The 22327-nt window shown below is 42.4% G+C and overlaps 1 protein-coding gene across 4 annotated transcripts; it reads right to left on the minus strand.

Moving 5' to 3' along the window:
- Window positions 1-2909: 2909 nt before the first annotated feature.
- On the minus strand, window positions 2910-7497 carry LOC106582388 (uncharacterized). 4 transcript variants are annotated; one of them, XM_014165451.2, is made up of 10 exons: window positions 7340-7497; window positions 6794-7111; window positions 6374-6634; window positions 5926-6228; window positions 5392-5712; window positions 5044-5151; window positions 3754-3828; window positions 3501-3575; window positions 3384-3418; window positions 2910-3304 (listed from the first exon to the last, which is right to left on the minus strand). In XM_014165451.2, exons 1-10 carry the CDS (start codon window positions 7425-7427, stop codon window positions 3260-3262), a joined length of 1629 nt encoding a protein of 542 aa, XP_014020926.1. In that variant the 5' UTR covers window positions 7428-7497; the 3' UTR covers window positions 2910-3259. The 4 variants fall into 4 exon arrangements, with proteins under 4 accessions (XP_014020926.1, XP_014020928.1, XP_014020929.1 ...); XM_014165453.2 differs by having other exon boundaries at window positions 6794-7033; window positions 7340-7488; XM_014165454.2 differs by having other exon boundaries at window positions 6794-7079; window positions 7340-7478.
- Window positions 7498-22327: the final 14830 nt, after the last annotated feature.

The raw sequence follows: 22327 nt of genomic DNA on the forward strand, positions 1-22327 counted from the left end.
AGATCATGTGCTAACAAGACAGAGATTTTTGGACATAAATGATGAGCTTTTTTGAACAAAACTACATTCGTTATGGACCTGTGATACCTGGAAGTGAAATCTGATGAAGAGAATCAAAGGTAATGGATTATTTACATAGTATTTTCGATTTTAGATCTCCCCAACATGACGTCTAGTCTGTATCGCAACGCGTATTTTTCTGGGCGCAGTGCTCAGATTATTGCAAAGTGTGATTTCCCAGTAAGGTTATTTTTCAATCTGGCAAGTTGATTGCGTTCAAGAGATGTAAATCTATAATTCTTTAAATGACAATATAATATTTTACCAATGTTTTCTAATTTTAATTATTTAATTTGTGGTGTTGACTTGACTGCCGGTTATTGGAGGGAAACGATTTCCTCAACATCAATGCCATAGTAAAACGCTGTTTTTGGATATAAATATGAACTTGATAGAACTAAAAATGCATGCATTGTCTAACATAATGTCCTAGGAGTGTCATCTGATGGAGATTGTAAAAGGTTAGTGCATCATTTTAGCTGGTTTTATGGTTTTGGTGACCCTGTCTTTGAATTGACAAAACATTACACACAACTCTTGTAAATGTACTGTCCTAACATACTCTAAATTTATGCTTTCGCCGTAAAACCTTTTTGAAATCGTAAAGCGTGGTTAGATTAAGGAGATGTTTATCTTTCAAAGGGTGTAAAATAGTTGTATGTTTGAAAAATTTGAATTTTGACATTTATTTGGATTCAAATTTGCCGCTCTTGAAATGCACCTGCTGTTGATGGAGTGCACCACGGGTGGGACGCTAGCGTCCCACCTAGCCCATAGAGGTTAAACCTTATTTCCCTCAATGATAGAGATAGAGGGAAATAATGCAACCTTTAGCCATCTCGTAATTGAGGTAAGCTCGGTCTCAAACCTTGGCCCTCTCGTTATCGAGGTAAGCTGGTCTGCTGATAGAAAACCCAGGTGGGGGTTTTATTCGGAACATTGAGAAGGGCTGTCTCACGACGCCAGGTCCTGTCTTTGCCCCTGGGGGCGTGCCAATGACTTAGTGAAACTTTAAACAGAAATACAATTCTCTCACATTAACATCATTACATAGCACCCCATCATGTCACAAATAGCTTCATCCTTATTCATTCATTTTATTCAACCATTAGATGTAAGCCTCATAACATAACTGAGACTCTTCTATAAACATGGTTATGGTAATGTGGCGGTATTGTCTCATGAGTTTCACAAAATTGTACCAAACGGACCAGTTCGTAGCTGGATTCGTCACCGATCTTTTATACCTTCTCCAGAACCTGAATATTGTTCGGTTGTCAAGTTCTGTGAGGTAGAAGACTGGTCATTCAACTGAGACTGCTCTTCTCTGTGTCACGGAGGCTCTCCGCACTGCTAAAGCTAACTCTCTCTCCTCTGCTCTCATCCTTCTAGACCTATCTGCTGCCTTTGATACTGTGAACCATCAGATCCTCCTCTCCACCCTCTCCGAGTTGGGCATCTCTGGCGCGGCCCACGCTTGGATTGCGTCCTACCTGACAGGTCGCTCCTACCAGGTGGCGTGGCGAGAATCTGTCTCCGCACCACGTGCTCTCACCACTGGTGTCCCCCAGGGCTCTGTTCTAGGCCCTCTCCTATTCTCGCTATACACCAAGTCACTTGGCTCTGTCATATCCTCACATGGTCTCTCCTATCATTGCAATGCAGACGACACACAATTAATCTTCTCCTTTCCCCCTTCTGATAACCAGGTGGCGAATCGCATCTCTGCATGTCTGGCAGACATATCAGTGTGGATGACGGATCACCACCTCAAGCTGAACCTCAGCAAGACGGAGCTGCTCTTCCTCCCGGGGAAGGACTGCCCGTTCCATGATCTCGCCATCACGGTTGACAACTCCATTGTGTCCTCCTCCCAGAGTGCTAAGAACCTTGGCGTGATCCTGGACAACACCCTGTCGTTCTCCACTAACATCAAGGCGGTGACCCGATCCTGTAGGTTCATGCTCTACAACATTCGCAGAGTACGACCCTGCGCAGGTCCTAATCCAGGCACTTGTCATCTCCCGTCTGGATTACTGCAACTCGCTGTTGGCTGGGCTCCCTGCCTGTGCCATTAAACCCCTATAACTCATCCAGAACGCCGCAGCCCGTCTGGTGTTCAACCTTCCCAAGTTCTCTCACGTCACCCCACTCCTCCGCTCTCTCCACTGGCTTCCAGTTGAAGCTCGCATCCGCTACAAGACCATGGTGATTGCCTACGGAGCTGTGAAGGGAACGGCACCTCCATACCTTCAGGCTCTGATCAGGCCCTACACCCAAACAAGGGCACTGCGTTCATCCACCTCTGGCCTGCTGGCCCCCCTACCTCTGAGGAAGCACAGTTCCCGCTCAGCCCAGTCAAAACTGTTCGCTGCTCTGGCACCCCAATGGTGGAACAAGCTCCCTCACGACGCCAGGACAGCAGAGTCAATCACCACCTTCCGGAGACACCTGAAACCCCACCTCTTTAAGGAATACCTAGGATAGGATAAAGTAATCCTTCTAACCCCCCCCCCTTAAAAGATTTAGAAGCACTATTGTAAAGTGGTTGTTCCACTGGATATCATAAGGTGAATGCACCAATTTGTAAGTCGCTCTGGATAAGAGCGTCTGATAAATGACTTAAATGTAAATGTAAATTCCTTTGTTCTCTCTATGAAAACTCACTCTCTCTATACTGTCTGGCAATGAGGAGAGGGTCTCCTCCAGGAATTTACGACCTCTTTTACAGAGCCTGGTGTAAGAAGTATAGAGAGGGAGAGGGGGATAGTGCTCGCTGTACCCAAAGAGGGCAACGTCATGACAGTATGTAAATGTCCGACTTTAACTGCATGTATGAACTTCTACAATTTATAGTTGGTTTGAGGTTTTTAAGTCATTTACATTTTGAGCTATTTGAATTTTAACATATTGACCCATGAACATTGTGTAATTCATCGATGTTCCTTCACAAGTAAGACAAAATTTACTACGGGCATTACGATTAATCTTGTGCAGCTGCTTTCCGATTTGAATATTCCTTGTGTGCTGTCAGCTGTGGGCATGTGAGCAGGATTGAAATAAGCACAACCTTCCTTTACATTGTGACATAGTCAGGTACAAAACTCCACAATAGACTAATGAACACAATAAGAAATAAACAGAAAATAATCCCTGCATTTTAACACAGTAGTTTTATCCTGCTGAAAGACAGGTGTCTTTATATGTTGAGTGTCGAATAGATCACAGCACCCTCTTCCTGTACCTATGGACATTAACTCATATTAATCACAAAGAACATACTAAACAGCTAAGTAATCATTTGAATAAAGTGCTATTCTTACCTGATTTGACCCTGATGTGACCCTGATGTTGGGATCTGAAAAAGACAAGAAATGTCAATTGTTACGCTTCAATTTACATTCTAAGAAACATTCTAAATTTCCAAACCCACTACTCACCACCAAGCCTGGGTTCACCGAATGCAACTTCGGAGTAATGAACTTCCTCATTGCCATCTTGCCCCCCCTGGCTCTCTGAAACATACAAAGTGCCTAAATGTTAAACAGTCATCTCAACCACAGAGATCCTATTAAGAGTTCTTATATGTAATTCTATGATCTCAACCTCCTTTCTCTACCCTTAGGCCTCACTCTCATACCTCTGTTAAACAAGATATCTCTTATGTATTGTACAAAGTAAAGAAAGAGATACCTTGGTCTGCATGTGGATCAGTGATGTTACCATAGACTGTGTCATTCTTCTGGATAAGTGGTAGGGATGTCACAGCTTTGAAAAAAGAGATCATAGAAAAATATTTGTACACCATTTTTGGCATAAACCTATGATGTAGCAACCCGACAAGTTTGGTCAGAAGTACAGACAGCCCTGCTACTGTAGTTATAGTCATTATCAGGAGTAGAGACAGCCCTGTTACTGTAGTTAGTCATTATCAGGAGTAGAGACAGCGCTGTTACTGTAGTTATAGTCATTATCAGGAGTAGAGACAGCCCTGTTACTGTAGTTATAGTCATTATCAGGAGTGGAGACACCCCTGTTACTGTAGTTATAGTCATTATCAGGAGTAGAGACACCCCTGTTACTGTAGTTATAGTCATTACCAGGAGTAGAGACAGCCCTGTTACTGTAGTTAGTCATTATCAGGAGTAGAGACAGCCCTGTTACTGTAGTTAAAGTCATTATCAGGAGTAGAGACAGCCCTGTTACTGTAGTTATAGTCATTATCAGGAGTAGAGACAGCCCTGTTACTGTAGTTATAGTCATTATCAGGAGTAGAGACAGCCCTGTTACTGTAGTTATAGTCATTACCAGGAGTGGAGACAGCCCTGTTACTGTAGTTAGTCATTATCAGGAGTAGAGACAGCCCTGTTACTGTAGTTAGTCATTATCAGGAGTAGAGACAGCCCTGTTACTGTAGTTTAAGTCATTATCAGGAGTAGAGACAGCCCTGTTACTGTAGTTATAGTCATTATCAGGAGTAGAGACAGCCCTGTTACTGTAGTTATAGTCATTATCAGGAGTAGAGACAGCCCTGTTACTGTAGTTATGTCATTATCAAGAGTAGAGACAGCCCTGTTACTGTAGTTTAAGTCATTATCAGGAGTAGAGACACCCCTGTTACTGTAGTTATAGTCATTATCAGGAGTAGAGACAGCCCTGTTACTGTAGTTATAGTCATTATCAGGAGTAGAGACAGCCCTGTTACTGTAGTTATAGTCATTATCAGGAGTAGAGACAGCCCTGTTACTGTAGTTATAGTCATTATCAGGAGTAGAGACAGCCCTGTTACTGTAGTTAGTCATTATCAGGAGTAGAGACAGCCCTGTTACTGTAGTTACAGTCATTATCAGGAGTAGAGACAGCCCTGTTACTGTAGTTATAGTCATTATCAAGAGTAGAGACAGCCCTGTTACTGTAGTTACAGTCATTATCAGGAGTAGAGACAGCCCTGTTACAGTAGTTACAGTCATTATCAGTCTTTACCTGGGTCTGTCGTCTTCCTCTTCAGGTAGAACAACCAAGCACCAATCAGTATCCCGGCAACAACCAAAGCCGTACTGGCCACAATGATCGAAGTCTGCAGAGTGTAATCTATTGGAAACCGAGTATGAAGAGAACATGCTAAAAATGAGACAGCTGAGGACTTACTACAACTTTTGCTATGACTCCAAAGGCATCACAGTATAGTGGGGGGCAATCAGCAATGTAGAGACATTGATTTGGTTACTTGTTTGGTATTGTTTATGATGATCATGATGTCTCACTGAATCTACTCATTCAGAGGATGTGATCTACTGTGACCTACTATAATCGACTATCGTCATTAGTAACCTTTCAGAGGCGATGGTAACACTAGGCCTGGTAACCCAGATCTTCCACCAGCACCACGGAGTCTGAGGGGAACACTCGCTCTGAGCATGTCCTCTCTGAACACCACACACCGCCAGTCCAGCTGGTCCCTATGGAGGCTGGGCAGGGTCACACTGAGTGTCCAGTTTGGTTGACTCTCTGTAAGGATGTCCTGTTTTACCACTACCCCCGTCCTCCCCTCCATCCTCAGCCAGGCCAGGGTCACAGGGTCACCGTTCACCTCTGACACCTCACACTTCAGTACCACCGACTGGCCACCAGGGGGCTCTCTAGATGCAGAGACTGGGCCAGAGAACAGAAAACAGAACTGAACTTTCCCATCTGAAAGAACAGTATACCGTAATAATAACAATAATAATAATGTAGGCCTAGTATATATCTGGTCAATGAAACATGTCATTTTGTGGTTGACAATCAGAGAACCAACATTAGGTTACTTGAGCAGAGAGTGTTTGCTCTCTCATTGAACATTTTAAAAGACAAAAGCAAAGTTACCTTGAATGGTTGTGAGTTGAACGTAAGACATAAGGTTGTTATTAAAATTACATCTGAACACTCCTCCATCCTCAAATACCACTGGTGAAAGTCTCAGGGGAAAATCTTTACAGTTGAACGTGGGAGATGAGAACCGGTCAATTTCTAGTCTATCATCTGATGTCAGAGTAGCAGGTGCTTCCGCTGGAGATGTGCTCTTGGTCCAGGAGGCTTTTCTGTACAAGGATAAAGACCTGCACGTCATCTCCACCTCACTGCTGATGCTGCTCTCTCTGAACAAAGTTACTGGCATGTTGAATGTGCCTGGAAAAAATAAACATTGTGGGAAAATACTATGAAGAAGAATATCTACAACAATCAAGTTAATCTACACATGATGAGTGAACCTGCAGTTACTGTTAATGAATTAATATATTACTGACAATATCCATGAATCTAGCTAACTTACTTGTCTGAACATTCAAGGTATTATAAACTCCATATAACAGTGTTCCATTCTGTCTGAGAGTGCAGTAGCATCTCCCCTTACTGCTCTGATCAACACTATGGATGACCACGTGGGCAGTGTTGTTGTAAAACAACGTGGTGTTAGAAGTGGGATCTCCTTCTCTTTCCCACTGAAGTGTGGTCCCTTCTGGTAGGCTGGACAGCTCACAACTAAAACTCACATCAGATCCAAGACGAAATGAAGGCCATTCATTTGGTGTAACTGCAAACAAAATAATTGGTTAACATTTACAAATCAAACATCCTTGTTGGCATATCCAGTACATGTTTTTAGTGATATCAAATACAAAAGGAACATGCTTATGTTTGACTCCAATTCTGATATTGAAAAAGTGACAATAAACATTTTGAAACACAATACCTTTGAAAGCAAACACCTGAAACCTCATCACAATAACTGAAGCTGGTTTGGTTTGCATGAACACAAACTCTCCAGCATTTCCAAAGTTTGCCCACATGGAAAGACCATATCCACTGCCTTTTGAAAAACCCAAAGTGTTCGATACAGATTCCCAAGTGGATGAAATGATATTGGCTATTGTGGTGTTTGAGTGTCTGCCGTCATGTGAGGTCCATATCCATTGGTACTGGTGCTCTGTCCCTTGTAGAACCACAGGGGAAACTGGGACAGTGACTTTTTCTCTGGGCTTGGCAATGAAAAATATATTCTTAGACAATACTGTGGAGAGCAGAAATGTGTCAAAATGATACAATAAAAAGCAACAAAATATCTATATAATATAATTCACCTTTCTCTATTAAAGGCTACAGCAGAACCCCCCCCTTCTTTCTCGAATGACTCCTCGATAGCTTTATCATTGTACTTGTATGCCAAACTCTAAATGGAGAGGTTTTATTTTACACTCAAAAATGATCTTGATAATTCAACCAGAAACCCGCTACTCACCTTCAGCTGAGAATCCTTGACCGTATGCTGATATCCATACCAGGATCCACAACAATGTCACACTCATAGAGCCTCTGTCCTTCCCCATGTTACTGTAGTTACCTGTTCTGTTCCCCTCTTTGCTCAGTAGCAAACTCACATCATTACTTAGGGCCCTGTTAAGTTTCTACAGGAAATGACTGAAGAAAAGAGGAAGTAAAAACAAAACTACCGATTATGTAATGCAAAATAAACTGACTGCACATCCGATATATAATTTTCATAAACTTCAAATAATCTACTCAGTCTGCAACCTAGAGTTTGTAAAGTTCTGGTTTAAATAAAACAGAATTAAATAAGACAGAATTCCCAGCTTACAATAGTCAAAATGTTTATTCACGAGGGCACTCTCCAGTTCATATACAAAGACCTCTATTTTATACCAGGCTCCTTCTTTACGCACACACATACACACAAACTTTTAGGAGAGTTATCTCCTTCTCCAGAGTTCTCAACAATGTATATCACTACCTAGCCGACAGTTCCATTCCTCCGAGATTAGGGAAACCTTGAGGGTTACTGTCATGTCCTGACCAGTATAGGTGTTATTTGTTATTGTAGTTTGGTCAGGACGTGGCAGGGGGTGTTTGTTTTATGTGGTTTGGGCTATGTATTTAGGAAGATGGGTGTTTGGTTTATGTGGTCTGGGGTTTGTTAGAAAATATACAAACGTGTATATCTATGTTCTATCTAGTCTTTTGTATTTCTATGTGTAGTTAATTGGGGTTGGACCTTCAATTGGTGGCAGCTGGTTATTGTTGCCTCTGATTGAGGGACCTATAATTAGAAGTTTGTTTTTCATGGGTTTTTTTGTGGGAGATTGTGCTTGTTTAGCTGTGTGCCTGACAAGACTGTCCAGTTTGTTTTGTTTTGTTTTGTATACATTTATTGTGTTTTCCTTCTTCACCAAATAAAAAGAAGATGAGTATATATTTTCCCGCTGCGTCTTGGTCTTTACCCTACGACACCCGTGACAATTACTCCCTCTCATATCATCTACTCTCAGAGTTCTAGCTAGGTCGGGTCAAACATAGGTTAATGGTTCTCGGTGTTTTCTTAAACACACACATTCCTCTCTTATCCTAGTCCAACCTCGTTAGAACTTTATGTTTAACAATTTAATGACTCATTATACATGCTACATAAACTATATCACTAATAGTTAGGTTTCAGGGTAGAATTATTTAATAATTTATCTTTAAACATAATTATTTTATCAACATCCTTGGGTACTTCATGACCCTATACTGTATGTCGGGCTGGGGTTAAGGGGTAGAACAGAAGCTGAAAACAGAACACTAAACTTGCTACATTATGGCCAGTATCCTTACAAAAGGATCTGGCCAGTGGTGATGTTGTGGATGTTGGTGATGAGGGTGTGAACAGGTGGATCTGGCCAGGAAGTGTGATATGGGCGCTGGAGATGGGGGTGTGAACAGGTTTGATTTGGGCAGCGGTGATGTTGTGGATGTTGAAGATGGGGGTGTGAACAGGTGGATCTGGCCAGCGGTGATGTTGTGGATGTTGGTGATGGGGGTGTGAACAGGTGGATCTGGCCAGCGGGGATGTTGTAGATGTTGGTGATGGGGGTGTGAACAGGTGGATCTGGCCAGCGGTGATGTTGTGGATGTCGGTGATGGGGGTGTGAACAGGTGGTTCTGGCCAGCGGTGATGTTGTGGATGTTGGTGATGGGGGTGTGAACAGGTGGATCTGGCCAGCGGGGATGTTGTAGATGTTGGTGATGGGGGTGTGAACAGGTTTCATTTGGGCAGCGGTGATGTTGTGGATGTTGAAGATGGGGGTGTGAACAGGTGGATCTGGCCAGCGGTGATGTTGTGGATGTTGGTGATGGGGGTGTGAACAGGTGGTTCTGGCCAGCGGTGATGTTGTGGATGTCGTTGATGGGGGTGTGAAAAGGTGGATCTGGCCAGCGGTGATGTTGTGGATGTCGGTGATGGGGGTGTGAACAGGTGGATCTGGCCAGCGGTGATGTTGTGGATGTCGTTGATGGGGGTGTGAACAGGTGGTTCTGGCCAGCGGTGATGTTGTGGATGTCGTTGATAGGGGTGTGAACAGGTGGTTCTGGCCAGCGGTGATGTTGTGGATGTCGTTGATGGGGGTGTGAACAGGTGGTTCTGGCCAGCGGTGATGTTGTGGATGTCGGTGATGGGGGTGTGAACAGGTGGTTCTGGCCAGCGGTGATGTGGATGTTGGTGATGGGGGTGTGAACAGGTGGATCTGGCCAGCGGTGATGTTGTGGATGTTGGTGATGGGGGTGGGAACAGGTGGATCTGGCCAGCGGTGATGTTGTGGATGTTGGTGATGGGGTGTGAACAGGTGGATCTGGCCAGCGGTGATGTTGTAGATGTTGGTGATGGGGGTGTGAACAGGTGGATCTGGCCAGTGGTGATGTGGATGTTGCTGATGGGGGTGTGAACAGGTGGTTCTGGCCAGCGGTGATGTTGTGGATGTTGGTGATGGGGGTGTGAACAGGTGGTTCTGGCCAGCGGTGATGTTGTGGATGTTGGTGATGGGGGTGTGAACAGGTGGTTCTGGCCAGCGGTGATGTTGTGGATGTCGGTGATGGGGGTGTGAACAGGTGGATCTGGCCAGCGGTGATGTTGTGGATGTCGGTGATGGGGGTGTGAACAGGTGGTTCTGGCCAGCGGTGATGTGGATGTCGGTGATGGGGGTGTAAACAGGTGGATCTGGCCAGCGGTGATGTTGTAGATGTTGGTGATGGGGGTGTGAACAGGTGGTTCTGGCCAGCGGTGATGTTGTAGATGTTGGTGATGGGGGTGTGAACAGGTGGTTCTGGCCAGCGGTGATGTTGTGGATGTTGGTGATGGGGGTGTGAACAGGTGGATCTGGCCAGCGGTGATGTTGTGGATGTTGGTGAGCATCTGAATGCTGTCATTTGCATGTGGATGTTTTGTATTGTTAAAAAAAAATTGTAATAGTAATACTTTCTGTACATCCATGTATTAAAGTGACAATTCACAAATCTAAGTGTGTCAGTTGTTTGAAGACCAATGTGGAGATGAATCCACGTGTAGGCTAGATATATGCCTCTGTCCCAAATGAATGAGAAAGATATGCACTGTCTAATTCAGTCATTTTAGATGGTACCTGCAGTGTCTTTTCCATTTATTTGGGATTAGGTTGGATGCCTCTATTCTTTTCTATGGAGAGTATCCAAGAGGGAGTGTTTCCTTACTGGTTCTGCTGTCGAAGACCAAAGGGTATTACTAGGGTGGCACCCCCCATAATCTCCCCTCTGACCACCGTCGCTGTGCCCGTCTCTAAGAAACAGAGATTCTCTGTTAGATTATATTCTACAAGAAATCTTCTCAAGTACAAATGATGACCTCTTTCCTTTGTTACAATAAGCCTATGCAGAGGTCCCGTGCTGAACAATATTTTTAGATTATGCTGGGTTTGGAACATATGGGTACAGATCGCAGAGTCTATAAAATCACAAGTTGTTACCTGTCATTGAAGACACTGTTGTCTGTGTGGGCATTGTGAGGTCAGGGAGGCTGTCGCTCTGAGCAAGCCCTCTGAACACCACACACTGCCAGTGCAGCTGGTCCATACAGAGGCTGGGGGGGGTTTCACACTGAGCGTCCTGTTGGGGTGACTATCAGGATGTCCTGTTTGACCAGTAGCCCCCTCCTCCCCTTCATCCTCAGCCTGGACAGGGTCACCAGATCACCGCTTTGTAAAGAGCGAAGAAGTGGCCATTGAAGTCCCTATATGAAAAGCCCTCATTAAACGTCTTGTTGGATCCGTATATTTTAGATGTCACGACTGGAAACTCTTGCTGTAGATAGTTGTGTCGAAGACCACGATGCATGAACATGGGTGTACTCTGCACGGCCGTGGGTGTACTCCGCACAACCGTAGATGTACTCTCCTACAAAGCAATGTCACCATGTGAGATTGCCATTGGACAATATTGTGGGGAAACCAAAGCTGTGTTCAGTCAGAGGGGAAGGTTTCATTTCATTTAAATCCAAAGTCTTCTGGCCATTACTAGTGCATCTTATTGTAAATGTAACAAATGCCTTCAACATTTAAAATGAGACCAATATTATTGATTGTTAATAATTAATGATCAGGAGGACAATATTCTGATTTCACCTAAATGCTTATAGTGTACTGTCGTGTCTTTGGCATCATTAAACTGAAGACATGTTTATCAAATAACTCTCTGTAATTATTATTATGCGATTAAACTGATTAATCGTGTAACTGTAATTAACTAGGAGGTCGGGGCACCAAGGAAAATATTCAGATTACAAAGTTATAATTTTCCTAATATAACTTTCAGATATCAAAATATCTGATCTCTGAATCTTCTGATTTAATGACGTATTCTTTACCTTGGTCAGTCTCATTCCAAATGTCGTAAATTGTTGGTTATCAGCACGAACCCAGTCTTCACTATGAGTCATCCATACATCAATTGTCTTAAAATCATTTATTTACTAAACTAAATCATTCACAGAAATGCATAATCAAACAGATATGGTTACAAGGAAATGATAGGAGAATGTGCCCTAGTGGGCTAAACCGGCATGGCAGCTTGTTACACAAAAGGGGGGTGGGGTCAGCTGAGAAAGCACTACAGAGTTGATAAATATTAAGAATTGAAATGCTAATCCTTTGCACATGAACCCTCACTCATTCGGGAACAATTGCAATCAATATATATATTTACGCTCAGTGTGTCGTCGGGATCTTTGTTGGAAAGGTCGTTCTGTTGGAGAGTTCTCTCTCCCCCTCTCTCTTGGTTAGAATGGGTCTTTCAAAGCGACATTCATTAATGTCGTTATAGAATGGATGTTTCCAGCGGTTGTCGTATTCAATGATACCGAATTCCTAGCTGCAGACTAGTAATTAATATCAAAGACTTGATCTTATTCTGTATCGATAGTCTAATAGTTTAACCACGTGGTATGGTTAAAGTTCAGTAGAGGGATGCATGGTCAAACCTATTAGCCAACTTGTAATGGAGTGGAGGCCTTGTCTGGTGATAGAAATCTTGGGTGGGGGTTTTATTCGGAATGACAGAAAAAGGCTGTCTTATGGCGCCAGGTCTCGTCTGTTCATAGGGGCGTGCCGATGACTTGGTAAAACTTTAAAACAGAAAATACAATTTTCTCACATTAACTTCTCTAGGGCCAGTGGGACGATTTCGTCCCACCTACGTAACAGCCAGTGGAATCCCGTGGCGCGTTATTCAAATACCTCAGAAATGCTATTACTTCAATTTCTCAAACATATGACTATTTTACACCATTTTAAAGACAAGACTCTCGTTAATCTAACCACACTGTCCGATTTCAAAAAGGCTTTACAACGAAAACAAAACATTAGATTATGTCAGCAGAGTACCCAGCCAGAAATAATCAGACACCCATTTTTCAAGCTAGCATATAATGTCACAAAAACCCAGAAGACAGCTAAATGCAGCACTAACCTTTGATGATCTTCATCAGATGACACACCTAGGACATTATGTTATACAATACATGCATGTTTTGTTCAATCAAGTTCATATTTATATCAAAAACCAGCTTTTTACATTAGCATGTGACGTTCAGAACTAGCATACCCCCCGCAAACTTCCGGAGAATTTACTAAAAATGTACTAAATTACTCACGATAAACGTTCACAAAAATCATAACAATTATTTTAAGAATTATAGATACAGAACTCCTCTATGCACTCGATATGTCCGATTTTAAAATAGCTTTTCGGTGAAAGCACATTTTGCAATATTCTCAGTAGATAGCCCGTCATCACAGGGCTAGCTATTTAGACACCCAGCAAGTTTAGCACTCACAAAAGTCAGATTTACTATAAGAAAAATGTTATTACCTTTGGTGTTCTTCGTCAGAATGCACTCCCAGGACTTCTACTTCAATAACAAATGTTGGTTTGGTCCCAAATAATCCATTGTTATATCCAAATAGCGGCGTTTTGTTCGTGCATTCAAGACACTATCCGAAAGGGTAAAGAAAGGTGACGAGCATGGCGCATTTCGTGACAAAAAAAAATCTAAATATTCCATTACCGTACTTCGAAGCATGTCAACCGCTGTTTAAAAATCAATTTTTATGCCATTTTTCTCGTAAAAAAGCGATAATATTCCGACCGGGAATCTGCATATAGGTAAACAGACGAAAGAAAATAAAGCATGGGGTCGACTCGGGCACGCGCCTAAGCCCATTGTCCTCTGATCGGCCACTTGCCAAAAGCGATAATGTGTTTCAGCCTGGGGCTGCCTCGATATCATTCAGCTTTTTCCCGGGCTCTGAGAGCCTATGGGAGCCGTAGGAAGTGTCACGTTACAGCAAAGATCCTCAGTCTTCAATAAAAAGAGCCAAGATGAACAACAACTTGTCAGACAGGCCACTTCCTGTTTAGAATCCTCTCAGGTTTTTGCCTGCCATATGAGTTCTGTTATACTCACAGACACCATTCAAACAGTTTTAGAAACTTTAGGGTGTTTTCTATCCAAAGCCAATAATTATATGCATATTCTAGTTACTGGGCAGGAGTAGTAACCAGATTAAATCGGGTATGTTTTTTATCCGGCCGTGTCAATACTGCCCCCTACCCCCAACAGGTTAACATCTTACAAGCATCCCAACATATTCGAAATAGCTTTATCCTTATTCATTAATTTTATACAACCATTTAGATGTAAGTCTCATAGCTGTGACTAGTATATAAACATTATTATGGTAATATGGCCATATTGTCTCTCATGAGTTTCACAAAATTGTACCAAATGGACCAGTTCGTATCTGGATTCTTCACCGATCTTTTATACCTTCTCCAGAACATAAATGTCGTTCGATTCTCCCGTCCTGTGAGGTGGAAGAATTCCTTTGTCTCTCCATGAAAACACTCTGTCTCTATATACTGTGGCCATGAGGTGGGACATTTTCTTCGGAATTTACGACCCCTTCTGACCACAGCAGCCTGGGTGTAGGAGACAGAGGGAGATGGAGAAGAAGTGCAGGGGGAGGTGCAGGGGGAGGGGGTCAACTGTGCTCGCTGTACCCAAAGAGGGCAACGTAGTGACAGTACCTTCCTCAGTTCTGACAGCATTAGAAATACTATTTAACAGTGTTCCATTCTGTCTGAGATGACAGTAGTATCTCCCTTCACTGCTCAACACTATGGATGACCATGAGCACAGTGTTGTTGTAGAATAACTTGGTGTCAGACGTGGGATCTCCATCTCTTTCCCAGTAAGGTTTGGCCCTTTTGGTAGGCTGGACACCTCATAACTCACATCAGAACACAGACAAAAAGAAAGCCAAAAAAAGGTGCAACAAAAAAATATGTAATTTAAAAATGGGCATAGAGTTGAAGTCGGAAGTTTACATAAGCCTTAGCCAAATTCATTTAAACTCAGTTTCACAATTCCTGACATTTAATCCTAGTAAAAATTCCCTGTTTTAGGACAGTTAGAATCATCACTTTATTTTAAGTATGTGAAATGTCAGAATAATAGTAGAGAGAATTATTTATTTCAGCTTTAATTTCTTTCATCACATTCCCAGTGGGTCATAAGTTTACATTCACTCAATTAGTATTTGGTAGCATTGCCTTGAAATTCTTTAATTTGGGTCAAACATTTCAGGTAGCTTCCCACATTAAGTTGGGTGAATTTTGTCCAATTCCTCCTGACAGAGCTGGTGTAACTGAGTCAGGTTTGCAGGCCTCCTTGCTCGCACACACTTTTTCAGTTCTGCCCACAAATGTTCTATAAGTTTGAGGTAAGGCTTTGTGATGGCCACTCCAATAACTTTACTTTGTTGTCCTTAAGCCATTTTGCCACAACTTTGGAAGTATGCTTGGGGTCATTGTTCATTTGGAAGACCCATTTGCAACCAAGCTTTAACTTCCTGTTTGATGTCTTGAGATGTTGCTTCAATATATCCACATAATTTCCCTTCCTCGTGATGCCATCTATTTTGTGAAGTGCACCAGTTTCTCCTGCAGCAAAGCACCCCCACAACATGATGCTGCCACCCCTGTGCTTCACGGTTGGGATGGTGTTCTTTGGCTTGCAAGCCACCCCCTTTTTCCTCCAAACATGACGATGGTCATTATGACCAAACAGTTCTATTTTTGTTTCATCACACAACTTCCTGACTAAAGTCTTGAGATGTTGCTTCAATATATCCTGTAAGCATCCCAGCTTACAATAGTCAAAATGTTTATTCACAAGGTCTTTAAATATCATACAATGTACATAGCCTTTTATACCTCACACGTTTGGTTATGACATACACTTTATAAATGCCCCTCCGCTCATTGAACTCTGTCCCAATGTTCAACTTCGATAGCTCCTTCGGTCTTACCGGGTTCTTATATCTACATGTCTGCAACTGACAGGTCAAGCTCAGAACAGGAAACCCCTGTGGTTTCCCAGTGCCTGACTTACTTCTCTTCTCGGAACACAGTCTAGTCTATAAGGTCAGAGTAATATAACACAATTGTTTCCTGCAAATCCTCATAGACATGGTACGAGAATTGTTAATATTTCTCTAACCTATTCTAACACACACACACACACACACACACGTTAAATGTTTCCTATCATTTAGCATTAACTCAATAAATGAATACAATGTGTAAGTCTTCTCCAAACGGTCATTGCTTATCAAAGCACATTTTGCAATATTCTAAGTAGATAGCCCGGCATCACAGGGCTAGCTATTTAGACACCCAGCAAGTTTAGCATTCACCAAAGTCAGATTTACTATAAGAAAAATTGTATTACCTTTGCTGTCTTCGTCAGAATGCACTCCTAGGACTTCTACTTCAATAACAAATGTTGGTTTGGTCCCAAATAATCCATTGTTATATCCAAATAGTGGCGTTTTGTTCGTGCGTTCAAGACACTATCCGAAAGGGTAAATAAGGGTTACGAGCATGGCGCATTTCGTGACAAAAAATTCTAAATATTCCATTACCGTACTTCGAAGCATGTCAACCGCTGTTTAAAATCAATTTTTATGCAATTTTTCTCGTAAAAAAGCAATAATATTCCGACCGGGAAAGTAAAAGCATGCTATCCCCTCATGCACGAGCCTCAGTCTAATGGCCCTCTGATAGAGCACTTGCCAAACGCGCTAATGTGTTTCAGCCTGGGGATGGAATTAAATCGTTCAGCTTTTTCCCGCCTTCTGAGAGCCCATGGGAGCCGTAGGAAGTGTCACGTCATGCCAGAGATCCCCTGTATTTGTTAGAGATGATCAAGGAGGGCACGAAATGGTCAGACAGTCCACTTCCTGTAAGGAATCTTCTCAGGTTTTGGCCTGCCAAATGAGTTCTGTTATACTCACAGACACCATTCAAACAGTTTTAGAAACTTTAGGGTGTTTTCTATCCAAAGCCAATAATTATATAGTAACCAGATTAAATCGGGTACGTTTTTTATCCGGCCGTGCAAATACTGCCCCCTAGCCCCAACAGGTTAATAGAGACAACTAGGAGGTTTTTAAAATGGAAGATGAAACTCCTTTTTGTTTACCACATTAATAGAGGCGACTAGGAGGTTTTAAAATAGGAGATGAACCTCCTTTATGTTTACCACATTAATAGAGGAGACTAGGAGGTTTTAAAATGGAAGATGAACTTCCCACCATGTTCCAACTCCACTGGTGAGATGTAAAGAGCGAAGAAGTGGCCATTGAAGTCCCTATATGAAAAGCCCTCATTAAACGTCTTGTTGGATCCGTATATTTTAGATGTCACGACTGGAAACTCTTGCTGTAGATAGTTGTGTCCAAGACCACGATGCATGAACATGGGTGTACTCTGCATGACCGTGGGTGTACTCTGCATGACCGTGAGTGAACTCTGTACGACTGTGGGTGTACTCTGCATGGCCGTGCGGGGAATCCACATGGCCGTGGGTGTTCTCCACATGACCGTGGGTGTACTGCACATGGCCGTGGGGGGAATCCCCATGACCGTGGGTGTACTCTCCTACAAAGCAGTGTCACCACGTGAGATTGCCATTGGACAATACTGTGGGGAAAACCAAAGCTGTGTTCAGTCAGAGGGGAAGGTTTCATTTCATTTAAATCCAAAGTCTTCTGGCCATTACTACTGCATCTTATTGTAAATGTAACAAATGCCTTCAACATTTAAAATGAGACCAATATTATTGATTGTTAATAACTAATGATCAGGAGGACAATTTTCTGACTTCACCTAAATGTTTATAGTTCAGTTAGATAAGAATCCATTTTGTACCTTCCTCAGTTCTGACAGCATTAGAAATACTATTTAACAGAGTTCCATTCTGTCTGACATGACAGTAGTATCTCCCTTCACTGCTCTGATCAACACTATGGATGACCATGAGCACAGTTTTGTTGAAGAATAACTTGGTGTCAGACGTGGGATCTCCATCTCTTTCCCACTAAAGTGTGGGAGGCTTGATACCTCACAACTCACATCAGAACCCAGACGAAAAGAAGGCCAAAAAAGGTGCAACAAAAAATATGTAATTTAAAAATGGGCATAGAGTTGAAGTCGGAAGTTTACATACACCTTAGCCAAATTCATTTAAACTCAGTTTTTCACAATTCCTGACATTTAATCCTAGTAAAAATTCCCTGTCTTAGGACAGTTAGGATCACCACTTTATTTTAATGTGAAATGTCAGAATAATAGTAGAGAGAATGATTTATTTCAGCTTTAATTTCTTTCATCACGTTCCCAGTGGGTCATAAGTTTACATTCACTCAATTAGTATTTGGTAGCATTGCCTTGAAATTCTTTAACTTGAGTCAAACATTTCGGGTAGCCTTCCACAAGCGTCCCACATTAAGTTGGGTGAATTTTGTCCCATTCCTCCTGACAGAGCTGGTGTAACGGAGTCAGGTTTGTAGGCCTCCTTGCTCGCACATGCTTTTTCAGTTCTGCCCACAAATGTTCTAAAGGTTTGAGGTAAGGCTTTGTGATGGCCACTCCAATACCTTGACTTTGTTGTCCTTAAGCCATTTTGCCACAACTTTGGAAGTATGCTTGGGGTCATTGTCCATTTGGAAGATCCATTTGCGACCAAGCTTTAACTTCCTGACTAAAGTCTTGAGATGTTGCTTCAATATATCCTCATAATTTCCCTTCCTCATGATGCCATCTATTTTGTGAAGTGCACCAGTCCCTTCTGCAGCAAAGCACCCCCACAACATGATGCTGCCACCCCCGTGCTTCACGGTTGGGATGGTGTTCTTTGGCTTGCTAGCCTCCCCCTTTTTTCTCCAAACATAACAATGGTCATTATTGCCAAACAGTTCTATTTTTGTTTCATCACACAACTTCCTGACTAAAGTCTTGAGATGTTGCTTCAATATATCCTCATAATTTCCCTTCCTCATGATGCCATCTATTTTGTGAAGTGCACCAGTCCCTTCTGCAGCAAAGCACCCCCACAACATGATGCTGCCACCCCTGTGCTTCACAGTTGGGATGGTGTCTTTGGCTTGCTAGCCTCCCTCTTTTTTCTCCAAACATAACAATGGTCATTATTGCCAAACAGTTCTATTTTTGTTTCATCACACCATCTCCAAAAAGTATGATCTTTGTCCCCATGTGCAGTTGCAAACCATAGTCTGTCTTTTTTATGGCGGTTTTGGTGCAGTGGCTTCTTCCTTGCTGAGCGGCCTTTCAGGTTATGTCGATATAGGACTCGTTTTACTGTGTATATAGATTATTTTGTAGGTGTTTCCTCCAGCATCTTCACAAGGTCCTTTGCTGTTGTTCTGGGATTGATTTGCACTTCTCGCACCAAAGTACGTTCATCTGTAGGAGACAGAACACGTCTCCATCCTGAGCGGTATGACGGCTGCGTGGTCCCATGGTGTTTATACTTGCATACTATTGTTTGTATTGATGAACGTGGCATCTTCAGGCGTTTAGAAATTGCTACCAAGGATTAACAATTTTTTTCTGAGGTCTTGGCTAATTTCTTTTGATTTTCCCATGATGTCAAGCAAAGAGGCACTGCGTTTGAAGGTAGACCTTGAAATACATCCCCAGGTACACCTCCAATTGACTCAAATGATGTCAGTTAGCCTATCAGAAGCTTCTAAAGCCATGACATAATTTTATGGAATTTTCCAAGCTGTTTAAAGTCACAGTCAACTTAGTGTATGTACACTTCTGACGTACTGGATTTGTGATACAGTGAATTATAAGTGAAATAATCTGTCTGTAAACAATTGTTGGAAAAATCACTTGTGGAGTGGATGAACAAAGAAAGTTAAGAAAGAAGGGTATTTGCAGAAGCTGGCTTTCAACACTATTTCATCACCGGAAACTATTTTGTAACTATGGAAAATTCACAATGGATTGTCTGGACAAAACAGACAAGAATTGAGACATTCTCTGGTTGAGTTCTTGCAAACAAAAACATCCCTGCGCTTTCAAACTTTGGCTTCAATGTGATGTCATAGTCTTTGCTGTCGGAGACGTAGTCACTGAAGGCTGGACTGACCACTAGACGAGAGGAGACAGCCCCTGTTACTGTCGTTATAGTCATTATCAGGGGTAGAGCCAGCCCCTTTACGGTAGTTATGGTCATTATCAGTAGTAGAGACAGCACTGTTACTGTAATTAGTCATTATCAGGAGTAGAGACAGCACTGTTACTGTAATTAGTCATTATCAGGAGTAGAGACAGCCCTGTTACTGTAATTATAGTCATTATCAGGAGTAGAGACAGCCCTGTTACTGTAGTTACAGTCATTATCAGGAGTAGAGACAGCCCTGTTACTGTAGTTATAGTCATTATCAGGAGTAGAGACAGCCCTGTTACTGTAGTTAGTCATTATCAGGAGTAGAGACACCCCTGTTACTGTAGTTACAGTCATTATCAGTCTTTACCTGGTTCTGTCGTCTTCCTCTTCAGGTAGAACACCAGAACACCAATCAATATCCCGGCAACAACCAAAGCCGTACTGGCCACAATGATCGAAGTCTGCAGAGTGTAATCTGTTGGAAACCGAGTATGAAGAGAACATGCTAAAAATGAGACAGCTGAGGACTTACTACGACTTTTGCTATGACTCCAAAGGCATCACAGTATAGTGGGGGGCAATCAGCAATGTAGAGACATTGATTTGGTTACTTGTTTGGTATTGTTTAGGATGATCATGATGTCTCACTGAATCTACTCATTCAGAGGATTTGATCTACTGTGACCTACTATAATCGACTATCGTCATTAGTAACCTTTCAGAGGCGATGGTAACACTAGGCCTGGTAACCCAGATCTTCCACCAGCACCACGGAGTCTGAGGGGAACACTCGCTCTGAGCATGTCCTCTCTGAACACCACACACTGCCAGTCCAGCTGGTCCCTATGGTGGCTGGGCAGGGTCACACTGAGTGTCCAGTTGGGTTGACTCTCTGTAAGGATGTCCTGTTTTACCACTACCTCCGTCCTCCCCTCCATCCTCAGCCAGGCCAGGGTCACAGGGTCACCGTTCACCTCTGACACCTCACACTTCAGTACCACCGACTGGCCACCAGGGGGCTCTCTAGATGCAGAGACTGGGCCAGAGAACAGAAAACAGAACTGAACTTTCCCATCTGAAAGAACAGTATACCGTAATAATAATAATAATGTAGGCCTAGTATATATCTGGTCAATGAAACATGTCATTTTGTGGTTGACAATCAGAGAACCAACATTAGGTTACTTGAGCAGAGAATGTTTGCTCTCTCATTGAACATTTTAAAAGACAAAAGCAAAGTTACCTTGAATGGTTGTGAGTTGAACATAAGACATAAGGTTGTTATTAAAATTACATCTGAACACTCCTCCATCCTCAAATACCACTGGTGAAAGTCTCATATGAAAATCTTGCTGATGCTGCTCTCTCTGAACAAAGTTACTGGCATGTTGAATGTGCCTGGAAAAAATAAACATTGTGGGAAAATACTATGAAGAAGAATATCTACAACAATCAAGTTAATCTACACATGATGAGTGAACCTGCAGTTACTGTTAATGAATTAATATATTACTGACAATATCCATGAATCTAGCTAACTTACTTGTCTGAACATTCAAGGTATTATAAACTCCATATAACAGTGTTCCATTCTGTCTGAGAGTGCAGTAGCATCTCCCCTTACTGCTCTGATCAACACTATGGATGACCACGTGGGCAGTGTTGTTGTAAAACAACGTGGTGTTAGAAGTGGGATCTCCTTCTCTTTCCCACTGAAGTGTGGTCCCTTCTGGTAGGCTGGACAGCTCACAACTAAAACTCGCATCAGATCCCAGACGAAATGAAGGCCAATTATGAAGGCAAGCCCCATGCCCTAACTGTGGACATAGACCAGAACTAGAATAATTGTATTTCTATGGTGAGAATCCAATGCCACTTAATCAGCTTAGTGTCATACATACAGTACCAGTCAAAAGTTTGGACACACCTACTAATTCAAGGGTTTTTCTTTACTTTTACTATTTTCTAACATTGTAGAATAATAGTGAAGACATGAAATAACACATATTGAATCCTGTAGTTACCAAAAAAGTATTAAGCAAATCAAAATATATTTTATATTGTTGAAAGTAGCCACCCTTTGCCCTGATGACAGCTTTGCACACACTTGGCATTTTCTCAACCAGCTTCACCTGTAATGCTTTCCCAACAGTCTTGAAGGAGTTCCCACATATACTGGGCACTTGTTGGCTGCTTTTCCTTCACTCTGCGGTCCAACTCATCCCAAACCATCTCAATTCAGTTGAGGTCGGGTGATTGTGGAGGCCAGGTCATCTGATGCAGCACTCCATCATTCTTCTTCTTGGTCAAATAGCCCTTACACAGCTTGGAGGTGTGTTGGGTCATTGTCCTGCTTAAAAACAAATGATAGTCCCACTAACTGCAAAC

This window comes from Salmo salar, chromosome ssa21 (genome assembly GCF_905237065.1).
Source record: "Salmo salar chromosome ssa21, Ssal_v3.1, whole genome shotgun sequence".
Lineage (NCBI taxonomy): Eukaryota > Metazoa > Chordata > Actinopteri > Salmoniformes > Salmonidae > Salmo > Salmo salar.